The sequence below is a fragment of the Tachysurus vachellii genome, chromosome 24, assembly GCF_030014155.1.
Source record: "Tachysurus vachellii isolate PV-2020 chromosome 24, HZAU_Pvac_v1, whole genome shotgun sequence".
NCBI classification, from domain to species: Eukaryota; Metazoa; Chordata; class Actinopteri; order Siluriformes; family Bagridae; genus Tachysurus; species Tachysurus vachellii.
Window position 1 is genome coordinate 15,920,815 of NC_083483.1, and position 9,962 is coordinate 15,930,776.

The 9,962-nt window shown below is 39.2% G+C and overlaps 2 protein-coding genes across 2 annotated transcripts; one reads left to right on the plus strand and one right to left on the minus strand.

Moving 5' to 3' along the window:
• Positions 1 to 697: 697 nt before the first annotated feature.
• Positions 698 to 2,639, minus strand: cldn31 (claudin 31). The gene is made up of 2 exons (XM_060860564.1): positions 2,588 to 2,639; positions 698 to 1,853 (listed from the first exon to the last, which is right to left on the minus strand). Exon 2 carries the CDS (start codon positions 1,687 to 1,689, stop codon positions 1,033 to 1,035), a length of 657 nt encoding a protein of 218 aa, XP_060716547.1. The 5' UTR covers positions 1,690 to 1,853; positions 2,588 to 2,639; the 3' UTR covers positions 698 to 1,032.
• A 1,398-nt stretch (positions 2,640 to 4,037) lies between these two features.
• Positions 4,038 to 9,351, plus strand: LOC132839501 (GTPase IMAP family member 4-like). The gene is made up of 4 exons (XM_060860512.1): positions 4,038 to 4,083; positions 7,059 to 7,121; positions 7,201 to 8,103; positions 8,291 to 9,351. Exons 2-4 carry the CDS (start codon positions 7,103 to 7,105, stop codon positions 8,896 to 8,898), a joined length of 1,530 nt encoding a protein of 509 aa, XP_060716495.1. The 5' UTR covers positions 4,038 to 4,083; positions 7,059 to 7,102; the 3' UTR covers positions 8,899 to 9,351.
• The last annotated feature ends 611 nt before the right edge of the window (positions 9,352 to 9,962 follow it).

Sequence of the window (9,962 nt, forward strand, 5' to 3'; positions counted from 1 at the left end):
AAACCCCTAACTCTAGACTCAAGGCAAAACATCCTAACAATTAACCTATTCTCCAGAATAGAATTTAAGATCTAATAAATAACAAATTAACAAATTGTATTTTACAAATGATATGAATTACGCTGCCCCAAACCTATACAAAGAAATACATGAAAATAAGTATAAGACAATATATGACATCACTATAAACTAATTATAAACTCCACAGAACTGAAAAATTCTGCTGGAAAAAGAGAGGATTTTTTTTTTATTCTGACTTCCACTGAAGGAGGCGATGACACTCTATACAGAGACTTTTCAGTTCTAATGTTTCTGTGATCATTATGAAACGGGTTGGAATTTAGGCCCCATAATTTACATTTTCACCATAATTATGACATCAGCGGCTCTTACACACACACACAGATGGTCATTGTGTCCAGTGTGCTGTTGTATACACACACACACACACACACACACACACACACACACACACACACACACATGCCATGCGTGCACAAGCAGCCCACAGTTGTTGTTTTTTTTTACATACACAATTATCTTGCAAATGATTTGTCAGTGACTTCATTTTATTGTTTATGTTTATAAAGAATTTCCTTTCAGTGTTTACACAGATAAAATAATCAGAAATAAAACCACATCATAAAGAAACAATAAACTCCCATAAAACACATTTATAAATAACATTAATGACGTTGTCAAATGTAAAGTATAAAATCAGACAGAGGAAAAGATTGTTGATTTTTTTTTCTAACAAAGCTCTGTATTATTTATTAATTAAGTCATTCTGTTTAAAGCGAATATAATGACCAAAAACACACATCAGTCGATTAAAAGCAAACGAGATGATTATAATTAGATTAAGATTAAAATAAAACCTGCAGGAAATCAGATGTTTTTTTGTGTATTCATTTTTAAATATTTTATTGCTTTTCTTTTTAATTTGCAGGTCTGAAGCCCTGATATTTTCTCTTGCATGTTTCTGCATTATTTTTTGGCCACTTGAACATTCTGACTAAATCTTGGTCTTGCTCAAACATAAGCCTTGTCTTGTTTCCCCTCTGCAGGATTGTCCTTGGATGGTCCCGCCCCTTTGCCTAAATTAGGCTTGGTTGGAACGCCAGTGGTGGCGGAGCCTCCTTGGTACAGCATAAACCCTCCAGCCAACATCATGAAGGCCACGCCCCCTCCGAGGTACAGGGCAGGGCCAAGTTCACGCTTGAGTGGTGGTGCAACGTTCGGGTCGTAAAAGTTCTGAATCACAACAATGGTGGTCCAGAACACCGGCATGAAGAAAGCCACGCCAGCCACCATGAAGATGCCACCGGATATACGCACCAGGCGAGACTTAGAGTCACGTGCGCCCTCGAGACAATGCGTGCACTTCATCCCAATCACACTCAGGGGTAAAGCCAGTAATCCGAAGAGGACAGACAGAATAACCATCACACGGCAAAACTGGGTGGAGCCTGGGAGTGCAAGGGCGGAGTCATACACTTTACACTGGATCCTTCCTAGCTGTGATAGACAGGACATCCACAGCCCCTCCCACAGGACCTCAGATACCACGAGCTCATCTCCGACAAAAGCCGACACGCGCCAAAACGGGGCGGCGCACACCAAGGCCCCGCCAACCCACCCGGCGATGGACACCACCACACCGAGGACCTGGAGACCTGTAGTCGGCATCGTCCAATCAGCTGACACTGAGACTCTGGTTCAATAAACCTGTAAATGCTTTGAACTTTCTCTCTGTGAATCAGTTCACTTTGTCTCTAAGTTCATTTTCTGTTGTAAAAAAATTTCTGTAGAACTTCAGACAAACGGGAAGAAAAGAAGGTTCAGCAGCAGCGCTGTGGACGAAGAAGCGCAGAAAATAAATACAGTTCTGTTCAAATCATCTGACGGATCAGTTTCGTTCATGATAAACTCACACTACAAACATCTGTAAAGTTACTGATCGTTTGACCTGCAAGTGCTTTTTACACACTTTCTCTAGTCTATAATCAGGACCTCGTTAATTAGTAGTTAATAAACTGAATGAAGCACAAGAGAAAAAATCTTCCCATCACATGCAGTTTGGTCAGTTATTTAACTCATCAGATCAGGGATTCGCTACCAGGATAAAATCTTTAAATTGTATTGTTTGTTTTTTTACTTTTAAAAAGCATTACAAATTATTTAGCTTCTGTGATCTGTTGATCTGTCTCACACGACTCGTTTACAAATTCGACAACAAATCTGAATGTTTAAACGAATAATATAATAAATATGAATTAAAAGTTAAAAGTGGTAACATGAAGCAACACAACTAAACAAATCGTACTTAAAATTCTCTTATTTATTTTGTGTAAACAAAACATTCACATTCACTATTAGTATCACCGATATTTAAATGTTGTCGCCTTTCAGTTACATTTCTCAATAATCTGGACGTTTGTAAGATGTCTGAACACAAAATTCACAATTTAACGTTGACGCAAACTTTATTGTGACTTCAGCTACAAATAATAACAACTTAAACACAAGATTATATATTTTTACTCAGTTACAGTAAAACAAACCCTAATCTTAGGATAACACTTACCAAACCAGTGTCTGAAGGCTGTTTGGGTTGTTTGTGTGTGATGAAGCTGTGGCTCTGTGAGTCTGAAGTGTGTGTGAATGTGTGCGAGTGTGTTAGTGTGTGTGAGTGTTTCATCATTTGCTTTACACGAAAACAGCCTCTTTGTTCATAAGATGTAGGAGGAGAACAGCACTTGGCTGAATTATACCATCTCACACACATGCATGTATGCATGCATACACACACACACACACACACACACACACACACTTGCAGGCAGACCAGCTACCCACATGTGGCAGTGATGCACCAGTTCTCTCAATCAAAGAAAAGAACAAAAAAAAACATTCAAAACTGGACAAAGAGCCTTCAGACACACAGGCAGCTGTTGTGTTTTTACGCTTCAGAAGATTTATTATGTAACAAACACTGAATTAAACACTGAATTAAAGATGGTTCATCCATTTAGATTAGATACATGATAATGGATTTCAACAACAACAAAAACATGACTCAAGCATTTACTCCACAGCGGCTCTGCAGCCTCTTATATATAAACAGAAGAGCTGTAAAAGTGTTCAGGCGCCTCACAGTACAGTGGGGACGTGGAAGCTCAGTGTTTAACCTGCTGGACTGATCAGAAAGAACACTGTGCTAATCACGTATGACATCCTCACAGTCATGCTTGAAATGACACAATTCAGTATTCGGATCTCGGACATAATCTCTGAATGGATCTTTGTGTGCTTTTTTCGTTCCCATCCACAGTGTATTCACTTTATATTGCGATAAACCGGAATTTAATAACGGTAGCATTGTATAATTTAATTAATGTGTTAGTATGAATATCATTTAGTAAAAGTATTGTGTACAAGAGGATCGAAAACATAACTCATATCATTTAATGGTAGAAGTCCTTTACAGCGCTGACACTGCAGACTCCTTCACATTGTTACTATGGAAACAATAACATATCAGAACGAGTGCATCAACACACACACACACACACACACACACACACACACACACACACACACACACACACATCTAAAGCCTGCACTACTAACTGAAAACTAATCAACACCTGATGTCCAATCAGCTTGGCAGTGCTGCGGTGTAACATAGCAATCAGCCACAAGAGGCAGTATATTACAGTGAGTTTATCCTGTGTGTTAACCTGATTCTGGATAAGCAGAGAGAAGCAGCATGCATTTTTTCAGTGTTAAGAGCTTAGAGCATTCAGAGGCTGGTCAAATAACATGGGATGATGATGATGATGATGATGATGATGATGATGATGATGTGACCCAACACTGAAAAACAAATAGATAAAACAAATCCAAGTTATACAAACTACATCAACAACACAGTTACATTCAACACAAGCCGTGGGTCAGCCGTGTTGATACAAAAGGTCTACACAACAAAGAGAGGGAGTGTCCAGATTAACCACTTCCGTATGAAAACTGTAGGTGAATCGAGACGTCAGCAGGAGAAACATCGCCTCGAAATCTAAAGTAGGTGAATTTATCAGAAAGAATAAAAACTTTTTCATGAACTTCAAATTGTTATATTTGTACTAATACGTTTCTCTCGTAACAAGAAGTGGACAAAGTACTGAGAAATTCTACTGAAGCAAAAGTAAAAGTGTCCTGCCAGAAAGTGAAAGTAAAAAAGTTACTGCTTTAAATGTCAAAAGTATTTTTTTTTTACTTAACTTGATATTAAGTTAAAGGCATCTTTGCATTTGAAAGGTATTGTACAGTATAATCTGTAGTGTGTGTGTGTGTGTGTGTGTGTGTGTGTGTGTGTGTGTGTGTGTGTGTGTGTGCGCACACCTGTGTTGATACTGATTTGGTACTTCATAGTGATTCAGTACCTAAAAGTGATTTTGTATTTCACCCAGGCTTTGTTCAATGATTGTGCATCTTTGTGTGTGAATTTTGTGTGTGTGTGTGTGTGTGTGTGTGTGTGTGTGTGTGTGTGTGTGTGTGTGTGTGGTCCAGCAGCTCCTATAGCTGCTGATGGCTTGGAAAAAACGTGCACGCTTTACGCACACCAAAAGACCTTTGTAGTAGATTTTAACTTGACTACTTTACTACTTGAACATTATGCAAGCATATATTTACAATCCTTGAAGAAAGACAGTTGATATCCTTTGTGTTACTCTTATAGTTTCTGTGTGGTAAAAAACTGTACGTGTTCCCCTTCCACCAAGCCAACTTCCTCTACCTGTAGGAAACACCTGTTTTTAACCCCTCTGTGCACACACTGCCCCCACCTGGTGACAGCCCAAAATGCATTTACAACATTGGCTCCTACAGTGTGTGTGTGTGTGTGTGTGTGTGTGTGTGTGTGTGTGTGTGTACTCTTTTCTCATGGCTGCAGATTTTCTAACCAATGCAGCAAAAGCCACATCTGAGTCTATTGAAATGAATTCAGCTGAGAAATCAAAGGAATTAAACCAACGTGGCTTCTGCTTGATTTAATGAAGCCAGCCGCTACACCGGCTGCTACACCAGCACTTCACACTGCTACATTCATTCATTCATTCATCTTCTACCGCTTATCCGAACTACCTCGGGTCACGGGGAGCCTGTGCCTATCTCAGGCGTCATCGGGCATCAAGACAGGATACACCCTGGACGGAGTGCCAAGCCATCGCAGGGCACATACACACACTCATTCACTCACGCAATCACACACTAGGGACAATTTTTCCAGAGATGCCAATCAACCTACCATGCATGTCTTTGGACTGGGGGACGAAACCGGAGTACCCGGAGGAAACCCCCGAGGCACGGGGAGAACATGCAAACTCCACACACACAAGGTGGAGGTGGGAATCGAACCCCGACCCTGGAGGTGTGAGGCGAACGTGCTAACCACTAAGCCACCGTGCCCCCCCACACTGCTACAGTTACTACATTTAAATTATTTACCATTAGTTAGTTGAATTTGGCTAAATGATGGTACTCAGTGCCATAGCAAAGAAAACAGACTGACTTGGTTTAAAATTAGCAGGTAGGTTAGCAAATTAAAACTGGAGCATTAATCAGGTCCTGCTGTGCAGCTGAGCACAATAAAATTGTGTAACCTTTTTACTCTTGCTCGTGTCTACCAGTGTTATACTTTATTCTTTAAATCTCTCTAACCTCGGAACTTCCACAACAACCTTCACATCCTTATGAATTGTGTTCAGTCCTTTGAAAATTTTAATATATAAAAAAGATAAAGAGTATCTAAAGAGTTTTTGTGGAAATATATTTCAGTAAGAGTTTCAATAAAATTCCAGGATAAATATCCCTCATAGTGAAAGTTTAACATTATCCCCATTTACATTTATGACATTTACCAGACAAGCTGTAACAGTGCCATCAGTATGAAAACTGGACGGTTAGTAAGTTTGTTTGTTTTTTTTAAAGCAAAAAGTCCTAATTAATGTATAAATGATGTCAATCTTCTAATAAATTATTTTTCAGAAAATGTATAAATAATCACATGCAATTGTTGAAAAATGTAAGGAGTTTACGTTTTCCTGCATCTCCACATCAGCTACAGGTTAGTGATGGGCAGTTCGTGAACGAATCGTTCTTTTGAACCAGTTCTTTTTAGTGAACTGGATGAATCGGTTTACCAAATCGGACTGATTCGTTCTAAACAGTTCGCGTCTTGAGTCAGCGCTGATTCACAAGTTACTAAAGTTACTCACTTCCGGTCATGCCTGACAGTCGGTGCGACTCTAAATAAACTAATATCCCTGAGTTTATGTAACTCCTGTACACTGAACTGAGACATGTTGTGCTGAGAGAACTGTGAGCTCGAGCTGTTGATACTGCGCGTGAATCACTGAACCGATACAGCGAATCATCAGTACACTGAACTGAGAACTGTTTCTTTCGGACGCGTCCGAGAACCGATGAGCTGTTGTTACTGCGCATGCGTAAATAACTGAACTGATACAGCAACAAATGTAAATGGTTATGATTTAATGTCTTATTAACGTATGAGTGTTTAACTCAGTTGCATTAGTTTTTGAAACAACTGATGGAGCAAAAGAAACATTTCAAAATTATGCTTTTTTTGTGTTTTTGTAAGTTGATGAAGATTAGTTTATTAACTTTATATCATTAAGACACGTAAAACACCCACGTTTGCACATCAATGCCTGTACTGGGTGTTTTAGTTGCAAAACTTAAATGTAAGAAACGTATTCAACTAAAGTTATGATTACAAAGAACTTTTCAAATGTGTTAAATTGATTGTATTAATATCTGCTGGCAGCGGCGGGATGAAGGAATTTACGTCATTGTGAATTACGTCAGGACGTAAAAGAACTGGTGAACTGGATTATTGAACTGGTTCATTAAAACGAACTGTCCGAAAGAACCGGTTCACGGAAAAGAACCGAACTTCCCATCACTACTACATGTGGGAAATTAAATATTAGATTTCAACAAAAGCTTTTTTTCCATGTCTTTTCTATGTCCAGGATCAGAAAGGATTTGACTCAAAACAAAGATTTGCAGAAAGAAAATGGCTTTATGCCTTTCAGGTTTGTCAAACAGCATGTTGTTATACAGTTTAACAGAGTCTGATGTCGTCATCAGTGTTTTTTTTTTTATTTCTTGTAGTTGATAAGGATCTCAGGATAATACTTCTTGGTCACTGTGGTGTTGGGAAAAGTGCAACAGCCAATGTAATAATAGGAAAAGAAATTTTCAAAGAAAATGAAACTATACAGTGTGAGAATAAGAGAGCACGAGTGGAGGGAAGAAACATCTCAGTGATTGACACTCCAGGAATCAACAGCACTTCCCTCACTACAGAACAGTGGAAGACAGAACTGAAGAAGAGCTTGTTGCTTTCTTCTCCTGGTCCTCATGTGTTCCTGCTGGTGATAAAATTGGGCAAATTCTCAGAAGAAGACAGAAATGCTGTGAAGTGGATCAGTGAAACCTTTGGAGAAGCAGCTCTGAAGTTCTGCATGATACTGTTCATAGGAAAAGAAGAAATGACTAACAGACAGGTAGTGACATTTTCTGAAGATGCCAGGACCAAGGATTTGATCAGCTGCTGTGGAGGAAGATATAGTGTGATAAACAGTAAGAGAGAAGGTAATCCTATTCAAATCATTAAACTGCTGCAGGAGATGGAGGCCATGGTCCAACAAAATGGAGATGGGTTCTACACTCTAGAGATGTATGAAGCAGTTGCTAAAATGAGAACAACAAAAGTGACACAGAAGATAGAGAAAATGATCAAAGGACATGAGAGCGAACCAAATCCAAACCTAGACAGGTGTGTGGAGGTGCAGAGAAAGAATACTGCGACTGGGGTTAATGTCAAACGTGGAAATGTGACACTTCCTATGAAACATGAAGAGTCAGTGAAGTCACTTCCTGAGAGAAAGAGAGAGATGGAAGTTAAGTTTCTGAAAGCAGATCTCAGGAGACAGGAGGAGACATGGAGATTGAGGCAAAGGAAAAAATGGGAGGAGGAAAGAGCAGCTACAAGGGGTTTAACATCTGATCCAGGTGAGTTTATACTCCTATTAATGATCTGATCCAAAAGCGTAATCCGTTGTCCAATGTTTATATTGATGAATAAGATATTAAACTACATTGTTTCATGCTAATCGGTGAACGCAACAGGAGCACTGATATACTCATTATTGTGTATATGTGTAAAGCATGATCATCTAAGATTTGAGTTGTTTTTCAGTGTGTGATGTGAGGATGGTGCTACTAGGAGGTGTTGGAGCAGGAAAAAGCTCATCGGGAAACACCATCCTGGGCAGAGAGGCATTTGGGAAGGACATCATAAAAGTTACCACAATGGGCAAGAGGCAGGATGGAATGGTGGGAAATAAATCCATCACAGTGGTCGACACTAAGGGTTACGATGAAGGGTTAGGGTTTTTGAAGTACTGTGAGGAGTTGGAGCAATGTCTTTCCTTATGTAGACCTGGTCCACATGTGTTTGTGCTTGTTGTACCTTCTCCTAATAACTTCTCCTTTCCTAATCAATTACTGTATGAAAGGTTTGGCCCAGAGGTTCTGAAACGCACTTTAGTCCTGATCACTCACGGAGACTCTTGGGGAAGAAACCACAAGGCAGTTTTTAACAACAGCTCAGCTCTTCGGCAGCTTATCCAAAACTGTGGAGAAGATTATCACATCTTCAACAACCAGGAGAAAGAAGACCCAACTCAGGTCACAGAACTTCTGAGGAAGATTGAGGTCTTGATTCAGAAGAACGGACAGGGGTACTGTACCAGGGAGATGTTCCAAAGACAGGGGCAGGAGGCAAGCAGCTGTAACCTCTTATGAATATTATAGACACTTTTTTTCTGTTGATCATAACTGGATGTTATGTGTGAAATAGTGAAAGTCTTTCTGTAAAAGTAAAAGTCTTTACTCTTGTTCCTTTTTATAGAAATATTTCCAAGCTTTGTGTGTATTTTATGTGATCTATTATTTATTTATATTACATATACATATAGTATATTCTTTTGTAGAAGGCAAAAGAATAAAGCAACAACCAACAACTTTTAAGCCTCAAAGTTGCAATAGATCCATGTGTATTATATTGTGTGGGAGAAAAGCTACAGTAGAAGAGAAATGCAGAGAGACTTACATTTATTCAACTGAGCAATTGAGTCATAAGGGCCTTGCTCAATGGACTCCTTGGTGGACTCAAACTCACAACCTTCCACTCAGTTCAACACCTTAACCAGTAAGCTGCCACATTCCTTCATGTACCTTCTTGTGGCATGGTAGTGAATTGTTCCTGCCAGATATGACACAGAGTTGAAAAACAGCTGTGGCGGTTCAAACGGTTCGTCTCTTATGTTCAGTTCATAATAAAACCTGTGGTGGATCACACGAGCATGTAGTATAATGTATGACTGTCTTAAACTTCAATAGCTTCTAAAACTATACATGACATTAACATGTTTACAATTTTTAAAATGATGTACACGATTCATTCATTTTGCACATTCAGGCTGATACTACGGTGTAAACTGTTGTGTCTAACATGTCAGTGCCTGTTCCTGGCAGGTCATTCCGGTTTAACCTAAGACATGTGTTTGGTGAACCTAAAATACTTACAGTAATGAGTGCATGTAGAATTTGTCATGGGGCAGGTTCTTTATTGCTAAGTGACACAGAAGTAAATAAAGACTTGTCAATTCTGGTAAATCAGAGCCTCTATAAGAAAGTGAAATACAATGGGGGGGGGGTGCTTTCTGCAGAAAGTATTTAGAACAAGTTAATTAAGCAATTCTTGACAATTAATAAGCACCCGCTACAACAATATCATACAAGCCCTGTGTAATGCGATTTATTTGTCATTGCTCTTTCCTCAGACAGTTCCACAGTGATGTATTGTA